Source organism: Cyprinus carpio, chromosome B23, assembly GCF_018340385.1.
Source record: "Cyprinus carpio isolate SPL01 chromosome B23, ASM1834038v1, whole genome shotgun sequence".
NCBI lineage: Eukaryota > Metazoa > Chordata > Actinopteri > Cypriniformes > Cyprinidae > Cyprinus > Cyprinus carpio.
Window position 1 is genome coordinate 24,883,632 of NC_056619.1, and position 13,669 is coordinate 24,897,300.

General features: G+C 38.0%; 1 protein-coding gene across 2 annotated transcripts in view; it reads right to left on the reverse strand.

Annotated features, from left to right (window-relative positions):
* rarga (retinoic acid receptor gamma a) overlaps nt 1-13,669 on the reverse strand; it is a 53,461-nt gene that overhangs the window by 37,552 nt on the left and 2,240 nt on the right. For both annotated transcript variants that reach the window (XM_042751271.1, XM_042751272.1), the window contains exon 2: nt 961-1,253. In XM_042751271.1, the coding sequence (XP_042607205.1) occupies nt 961-1,129 (169 nt within the window). In that variant the 5' untranslated portion in view covers nt 1,130-1,253. The remainder of the gene's footprint in view (nt 1-960; nt 1,254-13,669) is intronic.

Here is a 13,669-nt window from a genome sequence, read left to right on the forward strand (position 1 = left end):
ACAAGAAAAATCCACAGACGGCTCGCATTCTTGCAACACATTCTGAATCTAAAGAGCCAGTGAATGTACTATACACCTCAGCTTTAAAAAAAAAAACAGCTGTGACAGCTGGTTCAAGAAACCCGCTATTTTTCTGGAATGCTATAAAATGTAAAAACTTGATATATTAAACCGGCAAAAAGTATTTCTGTAGAGTAAAATGTCTGTTAAATGGCTCTTTTGCTCTCTCTCAGCCATCTGTTGTTTCTCTATCCTGTCTCACGTACACTTTCCTTCTGCTGTCGGATGTAAAACAGCGCCCCCTGTGACACTAAAGCTAAAATGCTGGACTTTTTCCCTCTCTCTGAGTTAAAAAAACTATAAAAAAACAAAAAACTTCAAAGTAAAAAAAACATATACCCAGCAAACACTTGAAAGACTCAAGAACATTACAGTAAAAGAGTCAGAGTTTTCTCTCTCCTCTAACAAATTCACAGCAAAACAAGCAAGATTCTTAAATATAATAATCCTCATACTATGTATGCTTTACACACTGCATGCATGGCCTACTACTTTTACCAAAGTGTTCAGCAACCAACAGTGCATACTGCACATATCCCACATTTATAGTCTGATTGAACTGGATGCAATATAAGCCATAAATCTGATTACAGGTAATTTAGCACACTATTTTAAAAGTTTTTCATATTCACATACATTATAAAAAAATAAATAAAAAAGATAAACACTATACTATGTAAAAATTCACATCTTTATGACAGATTTTTAAAGTTAGGGTAAAACGCATAAAAACTGCATAAAATGCATAAAAACCTTCCAATATCTTAAAAAAAAATTATGATAATCAAGACACAAAAAAACCCTGAAAGTGGCTGAAGAAACACCCCAAAACAAGATCTTTTGTAAGAATCGAATGCTAATTCTGCTAATAAACGAATGCAGAACAGGTTCAATACTCACACAACGCTGCCATCTCTTTGGGAAGGTCTGCCCCAAACCGTCCAAACAGGCTACTATTGGTCAGCAGGTCGAAGGGGGAGTGGCTCCTCATGGAATTGAAGGCAAAGGGGTAGACAGCAGGTGGGAAGCCGGTCATGTGACCCACCTGCCGTTCCCTATTGGTTGCCATGGCGACGGTTGATTGCCAAAGGCTGGTTGGGCCTGTCGTGCGCTTCAACAGCCTGTGTGACAATGTTGGCAAACTTCTCAGGTCTGCGTCACTGCTTGGCTTTCACTCATACGACAGGACGTACCTTCAGGAGGAAACACATATGATAAGTTAAGCATTTGTACAAAGAATTCTAAACAGTAGTAAAACAGTTCAGTGAGTCCAAACTCCTGGGCAAACCGCACATTTACTCACTCTCAAGCCAGTCCAAAGCCAAATTACTTTCATTCTTCAATGTTCACTCATAATCTTGAAGTGAATATGAAAAAAACTTGCGACTGGATCACTGACTAGACCTGGACCAGACCAATTCAAGAATGAATCATTCAGACTTGTGAATCAGGTCAGCTGATTCATTGAATAGAACAACTCAGAAGAATGATTTGTTCACTTAGTTCCCTTGTTAATTCATCAAGGACATGAAGCAGATGTCAAGGCCTTTTAAAGAATAAATTATCTGTCTGTTCCTCACACAAAGCTATCATACGGCTTCAGAAGATTTGAAATATACGGCACAAATCAAACTTTTGCTCTTGTTCCATTCATTCAAATTGCACGGAAAATGTGACTAGTGCATTGTTCAAAATAAAAAGGAAGGTGTGGAACGACATGAGCATGAATAAATGATAACAGAATGCTAATCTCCGGATGAACTAATCTTTTAAGAACCCCTAACGTCTCAAAAACAGCAATCTGCGAGTTTCTCACATCAGTTTAACAACAACCCAGCAGCCAGGGCATAAGAGCGCTTGTGTGTTTGAGAGGAGGGTGGAGTCTGAGGGAAAACGATGGGGTGATATGTAAAAACGAAAGAGAGCAAAAAAAAGAAACGAAGGGGAGGGAGGAAAATAATAAAGCGGTTAGGAAAAAGTTCAGTTGAGGCAGGAGAAGAGAAACAGAGGGAGGGAGAAAGAGAGAGCTCTTGTCTGCTCCGTTTTGAAAGGTGTCCAGACGTCTGTGGTGTTTCCAGGCTATTCCATATGATTTAAATCACCCAAACTCCACAAGAAAGAGCTTCTCTGTTTGTGCTGCCAGTCTCTCAGCCCTGCACGACTACAGTCGGCCTCTCACAGACCCGAGGCCCCAACGTGGGCTCCAGGAAGATGAGGAACTGGAAGAGAAGGACTGACAGCTTGTTTATCCAAATCGTTTCGCTTCCATTCGATTTCCCTCACAAACACAAAGGTGTTTGTCAAAAATGAAACCAGAAACCTCACTAAATTCTGATTTATTAAGCAGTTTTGCTCCTCAAATACATTTATCTTTTTTTAAGGATGTTTAGATATTTGCACGATTTTTTGGCATCTCGCTTTGTGTTTCTCTTACGCACACTTTTCAATAAGACAAAACCTATCTTCATCACTGCACAAGTGAGTGCTGGGTTGTCCCATTCCATTTTTTGTTCCTTCTCCCTTGAGTGATTTTTATGAGTGGGTGGTGCTGGCGGCTTGTTGTTTAAATGTGGTTTTTGAAAAATGAGCTGAGCCAAAGAATTCAGCGCTTTTTGGAAATGCTGTGGTTTGTGAATCAGGGCAAAAAGCAAGGGAAAAATCGTGCTCATGAATTCGGCATAAACATAGACCGAGCTGAGAGAAAGAAAGAAAGAAAGAAAGAAATGAAAGAAAGAAACGAAAGAAAGAAAGAAAGAAGGAGACAGATTCAGTGACGGAGTCCGGGCACTGGGGGGCACTCTGGCCAGGAAAGAAGCCTGGGCTTTCCAAAACACACATTCATACGGTCTCTTTCTCACTGTCACATAAAAACACTTGCACCTGAACACATAGTCTTTGAGAGAAATACTGAGCTCCCTTTCCATAACAGATGCACACAGCTCTACTGTAATCCACACAATGAAACCCTAAGAAACCTCTTTCCAAGTGTAACACACACATACCTCAAGGGTTTTTCTTGGGCGCTTTTACACTCTTAAACTATTATTAGTTTAATTTGTCTACTAACAATGTCCAACAGTGGGTATGCAGGCATCACGGGACCAAGTAAAAGTTTTCTTGTACATTTTTTCATGATATCACTTTACATATCAAGTTACAGATTTTGTTTAACAGCATTCTGTGATGGAAGTGATATTTTTAACATATTTAAATAAAATAAAAAGGCTGACTGTTGTCTTACTAAGGCAAAATTTTAAGTTACTATTTTATTCATCCTATAAATACACACAATTGAATAATATTTTCACACTTTTATAATTTGACACTTTGGCTTCCGTAATATTTATTGATTGATTTTAGTGTTTTCTTCACACATCACGTCTCATATTTCATCTTAAGCTCTTCACTGTCATGCACTACTTAAGAAATGCACTGTTTTGTTTATAAAATTGTTTTAAAAAAATATGCAAAATGATGCCAAAACCAAAGGACTATAACATTGATTCCTTCATACTTCATCTCCCATATTTAAAAAAACAAACAAAAAAACAACCCCTGGTAAGTAATAGTACCCGAAGAAACAAAAAATAGAACAGAATCTTTTGTAAGAATGTATCGCAGAAATATTCATTAATACATGCTAAAACAAATATTTTCTCCCTCAGTGTGCCATTTTCTTTTGTGGCTCCAGTATACACATCTGCCACACACACACACACACACACACACACACACACACACACTGCCTCCAGCCTCTCTGGTTCTGTTTCTTTCAGCAGAGCCAGTTAATTACAGCCTACTGCTGCAGGCAGCTTCAAACCACCACTAATTTAGAGTTCCATTACAGTAAACTCTTCCACATGTGCATCCAAGCTAGGGTGGCCACGTCTAAGGAAGGAGCTCTGCAGATAGGCACACGCCCATAGCCAGCCACAATAAGGCCTTGCCATCTCTCCCCCTCCTCCTTCGCTCTCTTTTTCTCCAGGTCTGGTTTTCATCTGAGACTGTGTGCCCTCAAACCCATCCCTGCCCACATCGCCCCCTTTCCACAAACCCCCTCCTGCTCCCGCTGCAGCTCTGTCCATGACCCCTCAGAACTGTTCCATATGTAACAGATATCATTTAGAGCTCACCATTCAAAACCACACACTGCCGAAGTCAACGTGTTTACTCTGGAGACCGAGGCAGCATAGGATAAATTCTTTGCAATTGAAGCGGAGTGGGGCTGCTGCTCCCTCACAGGCCAAATGTGCTATTTGCTGAAAGCGTTACTGTGAACTAAAAATAAATAATAATTACCACATTTCCACAAATATCAGTCAAGGTTGGGAAATATTTTTTATATATCCACCGGGAATGTTACCAGACTTCTATTTCAATTGAAATGCTTAGTTTCTACTGTCATATGCAAGGCATGAAATATGATGATATATCATTATATGCTAAAAGAGTCAATTAAGATAAGATAAAATTACACAAGATAAATCTTAAAAATATTGTATATCTTCTTAGATTAATTCTCAGATTAATATAGTCATTTCTTTAATGTTTTATTTATATGTATTTAATGCATTCATTTTTAAATGTATTTATTTTTTATGCATTTGTAAATGTTTTCAATTATTTACATTTATTTATTTATTAAATGTATTTTTAATGTAATTATTTATTCAAATACATTTATTTATTTATTTATTTCAGGATTAGATAACACAAGTGTTGTATATTTTCTCAAATTAACATTTTGATTAATGAATATACATTTGAATATTTACTTGTATGTTTAAATAAATTTATGTATGTTTTTTATATATATATTTTATTTACTTATTTACTTTTAATCTGCATTAATAAAATTCATAGATTACATTACTGATCACAGGATGAAAAATATGAAACTGGACTAAATACAGAACACAAAAATTACTGGACTAAATACAGCATACAATAAAAATGGTCAAAACAAATGCTCTCACTATAATATTTTAGGGCTTGCATTAACTCTAAGTCTTCTGAACTTTTGACTCTTACCAGTAGTAAGAACATCAATAAACAAAATAAGGAGAATGTTGGGAATAAAAGAAAAAGCTGAAGAAAAGAAACAAGGCGAACTGCGGGAGAGAGAGAGACGGCGGAGAAAAACATCAAAATCACGCCCAAAAAAACTTTTACAGGGAGAGAAAAAGAAAGCAGAAAATAGTGAAAAAGGAGGAGGAAAAAAAAGAGCCGGGGAAAATCCAAATCTCATGCAGCCATTTGAAAAGAGGGGAACTGATTGAAAAGGGATCTGTGTGTTCCTAGAATTTTCCCAAACACAATAATGAATTAATAAAACACTTGGCGCCTGCGTATTTTCATGAGTCACATCGGCAAAGAGTTTTACAGAGTATGTTCTGCTTTTATGGCAGGCGGGCTGTGCAGTAAGTGAGCTCATTCTAGGGCCCTCGCCCTCGCTCTCTCTGGCACGGGCCCCCAGGGCGCACATACACACACATGTATAAGTACATATACACATGTTCTCTCATTACTGCTATTCTCTGGCTGACCCTTACACACATGCTCATTCAAACTCCTCTAGCCCGCTCCGGGCCGAGAGGGGGGCAACGGCGGGCACCCACCTCAGACCCAACGTTTGCAGGGATTATAAGAACAGGCTGGGACTTTCCAAAAGCCTGATTTCATCACCGTTTCTACATTGCTCCTCACAGAACAAACACATCATTAGCAGAGCATGCTGAGGCCTATTAGCCACAGAGAAAGAAAGAAAGATTGAGCGAGACGGAGAGAGAGAGAGAGAGAAAATGCTCCTGGCATGGTTGGGTGATGCGCTGTGTATCTCTGACAGAATCAGCTCTATGTGATTCATGGCTCCTCGGGGCTGGGCCCAGCCAGGCTGCTGACGTCTACTCTCCTCTGAAGTACTGCAGTTTGCCACTGTGAAAAGGGTAAGCAGGTTGTGTTTAGAGGTAGGAAAGGTATCCATTTCAACTCAAGAGAGATTTGCCTCTCCCGGATCAAGTGACAATTTGAGACCTACACCAGTGGTCAGAAGTTTGGAATAATATGATTTTTTTAAGAAGTCTCTAATGCTCACCAAAGCTGCATTTATGTGATCAAAAACACAATAAAAACAGTATCGTTTTGAAAAATTATTACAATTTAAAATAACTATTTTACATTTGAATTTATGTTCAAATGTAATTTATTCCTGTGATGCAAAACTGCATTTTCAGCATCTTTACTCCAGTCTTTGGTGTCACATGATCCTTCAGAAATCATTCTAATATGATGATTTGCTGCTCCACAAAAATATTAAGCAGCACACCTGTTTTCAGCATTGGTATTAATAAGAAATGTTTCTTGAGCACCAAATCAGCATATTATTCCAAAAGTTTGACCTGTTGTGTAACTTTTGAGCCATCACTAAAACCATTCCTAACTGGTACACATTATTAAAAAAACCAAGGCGTCATGGGAGGCATTAACCACTGGAGCCGATGGTGAGTTATTTTTTTTCCTCCCTCTGCCTGGCTAAAACCGCAATCCATTCTTCCTCCAAAGCTGTGACGGATTTGGGATGGTACAGTGGTTTGGGTTCATTTCCTGTCTACATTCTGAATATTTCCACTCCTTCGTTCCTAATTTCATGGCGCTCTACTTTAAAACCTACTTTAACTTTCCACATTAGCCTTCCCGCTGTCGATCAGTGCTAAGACGGATTGACACATCCAACTGTATACTCTTAAATGCCCCCAGACAGGCAGAGGCACCATATAGCGGAGGCCACAAGAGCGGGGCGTATGGATTCAGATCAAAGGTCTTGCAGACCAGGGCTCTGGAAACTTCTACAAGAGGTATCAAGCTCACTTAGAGAGCAAATATAAACCATTCCTAAAAAGTTAGTAAAAACACAAAGGAAAAGGAGAGAAAGACACTCTCATCTAATCAGACCCACTGTAATGAAACCCAACCAATACGTAGTTCAAAATTAAAGTTCCAAAAGGGGAATTTCTCAGAAATGCCATAAAAGAACCATTAATGGTTCCCTAAAGAAACTTTCATTGATCAGTTCTTAAAGGGGTCATCGGATGCCCATTTTCCACAAGTTGATATAGGATCTTAACGAAAAGTCTGTAACATAGTTTGGTTAAAATTTCTCAGTGGTAGTGTAAAACAACACATTTTACCCTGTCAAAACAGCTCTGTCTACAGCAAGCCGTTTTTTATTTATTGCATGTTCCTTTAAATGCAAATTAGCTCTGCTGACCCCGCCCTTGTCTTCCGTGCCGCTCTCTGTGAGACTGTTTACTTTAGCCACATTCATCGTGAAACTTGCTAATTAGCACATTATTAGGAAAGGTGATTTGCAAAGATTCATTAAAAAAACCTTATACTCTCTTCTTCTGAAGGTGAAGCTGGATCACGAATGATTTGCACAAACATGATCCAACGAAGGATCCAACAACAAAACATCTCAATCGCTTGGGAGACATTCTTGTCTATATCTGCTCCGATGGTGAAACAATGGCATACTAAATACACCTCACTCAATAAAGGTAAAATGAAAGACACCAGTCCAGTCTGTGCTGAAACACTATTGTCAATCAAACTATCGTGGGTGGGGCCTGAGATTGAGATTGGCTCGATTTGAGAAAGGGGAAATGATTTAATGAGATTTTAAAAAAAACCCTGTGTCGACCTTTATCATTATAGGGTGGTTGTGTACACACACTGCCAACACACATTTCTGTTCAAACAACTTGTAAAAGTCAAGCGGCAACCTTCCAGTCTCTCTCGTGAAACCAACGCAGAAGTGACTAAAACTGTAATTCATCGACTGGCCGCTAGAGGCTGGCTCCAAAAGGGAGTCAGTCCCATAGACTCCCCATGTTAAAATGCCCAAATTTACAGCAGAAAAAACGTGTTTACAGCCTGGTACAAAAAGTGGTTTTGGTCTACATAGCTAATTTTGCCCTTCGTGACAACTGTGGGGGGGGGGGGTGATTTTTTTTTACAACTCATCCGTTTAAATAATATTAAGCCTTAAAGATCTGCATAATTCAGTAAGTGTATACTTGAGTGACAGGTGGATTGCCGCTGATGTCACAGCAACCAACCCACACCTCTTTGCCCATTTTCGATTATCCAGGAGTGACACGCAGTGATGTGCTGCCAAGATGCACAGACACTAAAACCACATTTCAAAACCCATGGCACATAACCAGTGACACGCAGTGATGTGCTGCCAAGATGCACAGACACTACGTCCATGTTTTTACACATTCTATGGTAAAAGTGCATGTCACATCCCATGGCACATAACCCTTTAAAAGAACCAGTTTTTCTAAGTGTAAAATCTAAAGAACCTTTTGTGGATATAAACGGTTCCATGGATGTTAAATGTCCTTTATGGAACCAGCAAAGCCGATACTTTTTATTTTTAAGAGTGTGGTAGTCCATAGTGCCAGCAACACCAAGGTCATGGGTTCAATTCCCAGAGAAATTGCTAAACTGAAGGCAGTGTAAAAGTTCTAATTGCTTCACAAAAACACCTCGCATTTCTAAGGCACACTACAATAGTTAAATATGCAACCAGAAAACACAAACTGGAGGTTCTTGCAGCAGTGCCATCGAAGAACCAGTTTGGGTTCCTCAGAGAACCATTCAGCAAACAGTTCTTAAGAGAACTTTTTCTTAATGCAAAGAAAATTTTAATAATCTGAAGAAACTTTTGTGCACTGGAAAGATTTCATGAATGTTAAAGGTGTTTCATAACTGCCAATAAAGAACCTTTATTTGTAAAAGTGTTTATTGATACCCAGATTTCTAAACTGAATGCACAATAAAAGTTTTAAATGCTTCACAAAACGCCTCACATTTCCCAGGCACACTATAGTTTGAACATGCAAAAAATAAACCAGAAAACACTTAACCACATCTGAACATAAAAAGAAGAGATCTGCTTGTAGTTTGCATATTTTCTGCTGAAAAATAATTGTCACATCCTGCATAAAACATAAGCATATGTGTCCAAGGGATGTTTACAGCAAACTTCGATGGATAAAACTGGATGCCTGTTTGTTATGCACAGGAGACATTACAATAAGACACAGCACTGTGTGCTGAAACCTTAAATGAAATCTGTGTGGAATCAATTGAAGAAAGATGTTTGGAGACGAGACGCATTGTGTGGAAAGTCTGCAGCTGAGGAACCTCCAGGCGCTGTGGAGGTCACATGGTCATAAGTAGGGTCAGAACTGAGTGCTGAAGGTTCAAAGGCCAGACATCATTAACACACACATACAAACACACATTAATGCAGAAAGATAACTTTTTAATGATTCATTTGTTGTTTTGTTTTTTCCCCTACTACATCCCCTATCCCAGCATCACAGCAGGGGACAGTGGTTATAGTGCTGTCAAGCGGCATTAATAAACAATAATAAAATATAGCCTCGCCGAATTGGTCTGCTGCAAAATTAAACAAAGCGTATCATTGTCATCAGGCAGTCGTTTCCAAAAAAGCCCTTCATAAACTTTTTTATTGTGGAAGATAAAACTGACACGTTCCAATTCCTCTGCCTTCTGCAGGGCAAATGGTAGCACAACATTAAGAGTGATAGAGGATCTTCTGCTTCTGAGTCACACATCCCATCAATTAAAACCAGTCTGACACTGAACCCTTTCCTGGCACCCAACAAACATTCTTCACACCCAATCACAATACAACACTGACAATGCCATAATATCTTTCACAGCACTTGGGTATAACTTTCCCCTCAAGTAATAATTTAAAAGAGTGTATTATATACTCTCACAGACCCAGCTGTAAGGCTCAAGCACCCTGTCATTCACAATAAACCATGTGTGCTCTTACCTCATATTACACTGGATATCATTTAACACTGTCATTAACATTTTCCACTACTAAACTAATATAATTAATAATGTAAGTGAAAATAAAGTTTCACATCTACGTATCTATCTATATATCATCTATATATCTCTACATACACATATATATCTCAAAAAATTCGAATGAAAAAGTTAATTTCTTTAAAGTATGTTCATTTATGCACTCAATACTTGGTCGGGACTCCTTAACCACAAACTCCAGCATCAGTGTGGCATTGAAGAGATCAGTCTGTGGCACTGCTGAGGCACCACTGAAACAGAGGTTTCTTTAATAGCGGACTTCAGCTCATCTGTATGGTTGGATTGACTCTTTCTCATCTTTCTCTTGAAAATATCCCATAGATTCCATATGGGGTTCAGGTCAGGCATGTTGGCTGGCGAATCAAGCACAGTAATGTCATGGTCAGCAAACCACTTGGAAGTGGTTTTGGCACTGTGGGCAGGTGCTATGTCCTGCTGGAAAAGGAAATCAGCATCTCCATAAAGCTTGTCAGCAGATGGAAGCATAAAGTGCTCCAAAATCTCCTGGTAGATGGCTGCATTGACTTTAGACTTGATAGAGCACAAGGACCAACACCAGCAGAAGAAACGGGCACCCCAAATCATCACTGACTTCGGAAACTTCACACTGGACTTCAAGCAGCTTGGATTCTGCTCCTCTCCAGTCTTCCTCCAGACTCCAGACCTTGATTTCCAAATGAAATGCAAAATTAACTTTTGTCTGAAAAGAGGAATTTTGGACCACTGAGCAACAGTCCAGTTCTTTTTTTTTCTTTAGCAAGTTAGATGCTTCTGATGTTGTTTTTGTTTCAGAAGTGGCTTGGTAGCCCTTTTCCTGAAGATGTCTGAGCGTGGTGACTCTTGATGCACTAACTCCAGCTTCAGTCCACTCCTTGTGAAGCACTCCGAAGTGTTTAAATCGACTTTGTTTGACAGTATTCTCAAGCTTGCGGTCATCCCTGTTGTTTGTGCATCTTTTGCTACCCATTTTCTCTCTTCCAGTCAACTTTGCATTTAACATGCTTTGATATAGCACTCTGTGAACAGCCAGCCCTTTCAGTAATGACCTTCTGTGATTTACCCTCTTTGTGGAGGGTGTCATTGATTGTCTTCTGGACTAATGGCAAGTCAGCGGTCTTCCCCATTATTGTGGTTTCTAAGAACAAGAGATAGCTGGAACTTACACTGTTGGGATGGTCATTTAATGACACTCAAATTTAAATATTCTAATGTATGACTGTAAGCTCTAATCATCAAAATTAAATGTTTTACTTTACATGTAATGAATCTAGAATATATGAAAGTTTCACTTTTTGAAATGTAACTTTTTCACGATATTCAATTTTTTTAGATTTACCTGTATATATATTGTTTACATATATTAATACTGCTCCAGGTGTGTGTTCACGGTGTGTGTGTGTTCACTGCTGTGTGTGTGCACTTAGGATGGGTTAAATGCAGAGGACAAATTCTGAGTATGGGTCACCATACTTGGCTGTATGTCACGTCACTTTTCATTTTTCACTTTTCATATATTAATACATATATTGTTTAGAGTTGTAGAAACAGAGAGATGAAATTTCAAATAAATGTATATATACATTTTAATTATTAAAATTACTGTTATTTTTTTTATAATTAACAATTATATATATATATAATTCAATATGTTAAAGAATTAGTTCACCCAAAAATGAAAATTAGGCTACGTTTTACTCACTCCCGAGGCTTCCTCACAGAGCTTGAAAGATCAAAGACAATTTTTAATATAACTCCGACTGGATTCGTTTGAAAGAAGAACACAATATACACCTAGGATGCCTCGGGGGTGAGTAAAACCCAGCCTAATTTTCATTTTTGGTTGAACTAACCCTTTAATATTAATAAATAAAAACATCAAGTTAACAGTCAAAAAAAGCTTTTTACAAAACTAAATTAGAGTTTTATATATTTTTTTATATATATTTTAATGATAAATGTTAAATATTTTCAAAAAGTTTTTTAAATCATTAACAGTCACTTTTTACTATATTATTTACATGGGTGTCACACTTGTTCTTGGATTTTTGATTCATTCTGGATTTTAGGATTCTAAATTCTCTCTTTTGTAAAAAATAAACGAATAACCAAACTTCCTAGGTTTGGATGGGTTTATGACACATGGAAGAACGAGAGGGAGCAATGGAAAGAGTGATGGGATAAACCAAGTGGACAAAAGACAGTACTGACAGTTCTGTTCCGCAATGTGATATGGACAAGGTGAGCGGAGGCACATTGCAAGAACAGATAAACAACAAAAAAGGGGAAATTGTTTATAGACCCATAAAACGTCTGAACAGAGAGAAAACAAACACGACCAGTGAACTTATTTATTGCAGTATTCCTCTGTGGCTTGCAGTATTTCTATGTGGGAAATGAGGTTAAATAATTGGTTAAGGGTCAGAGCATTAACATGATCATTGCTAGATTGTAGTTGTGGTTTATTACATAGCGTAATCAGACAAGAAATCAGATTTATAAAAACAAATGACATGGCCGCTGAGCTAAACTAGCCATTTCAGATGAACAGAGTTTATTTAATCAGAGCAATAGAAGGTAATAGATGGTGCTCATTACAGTAGCACTGGCACGGGGAGCATTCGCACTCATAAGTATAAACACACACACTAACACAGACACATTAATAAAAGCCCTGACACACACAGGAACTTTTATAAGCAGATGTCAGACACTCTCTGCCTTTCACAGACACACCGGCTGACATATAAAGTCTTAAATACACACACAGTCAAAGGGATACATCCCTGCACACCTGCAAAAATATACAGGAGAAGCAGTGATCTGATGGTTTCCTTCATAATTACAGAGTACAGAACAAAGTCCCCCCACCTTCTCTGATCCACCATGAACCACCTGTTCAGCCCCTCCCTGCCACTTACATTCTATTGCCTCCAAAAATTCCTGAGAGAGTTATGGATAAACTCCTGGATTTATGATTACAAGCCAAAAAGCAGCTAGATGAGCTGAAGACTGAAGTAAAAATTGGGATCTAGACAGATAGACAGACAGTGGGGTCGTCTAAGCATGCATGTCTTCATTAAAACATGAAGTTCAGTAACACACATAGTCCAAGCAACGAGTCAAACCTACTTAACATGCATGCAAAAACAAAGGGGAGTTTTACACTAAAACAAATGAAGTAGGAACAGAAATTGCTAGTAAATCTCACATAGCAAGTAACAATGAATGCTTGATTTAAGCTACAGAACAAAATATATTTAATCGCAACTTTTTTCTATTTTTTATCAGAATTGTGAGATATAAACTCAGAATTCAGAGATATAAACTTGTGATCTGAGGACAAAAAGTCACAATTGCGAGCTATGAACGTGTTATTATAAGAAGAAAAATCTGGATTTCGAGAAATAAACTCATAATTGAAAGAAAAAAAGTCAGAATTGTGATATAAAAAGTCAATTTACTTCTTAGTTTTTTAAACAAAAACAGAATTGTGAGATGTAAACTAGGAATGGTGAGAAAGTCAGAATTATGAGTTTTTAAATCTAAATTCTAAGTTTACGCCTTACAAATATGACTTGTTTCTCTGAATTCTGAGCTTTTCTAAATTGCAAGAAAACAGTACGAGTTGTAAGAATCTATCTCAGAATTGTGAGAAATTTTTTCAAACAGTATA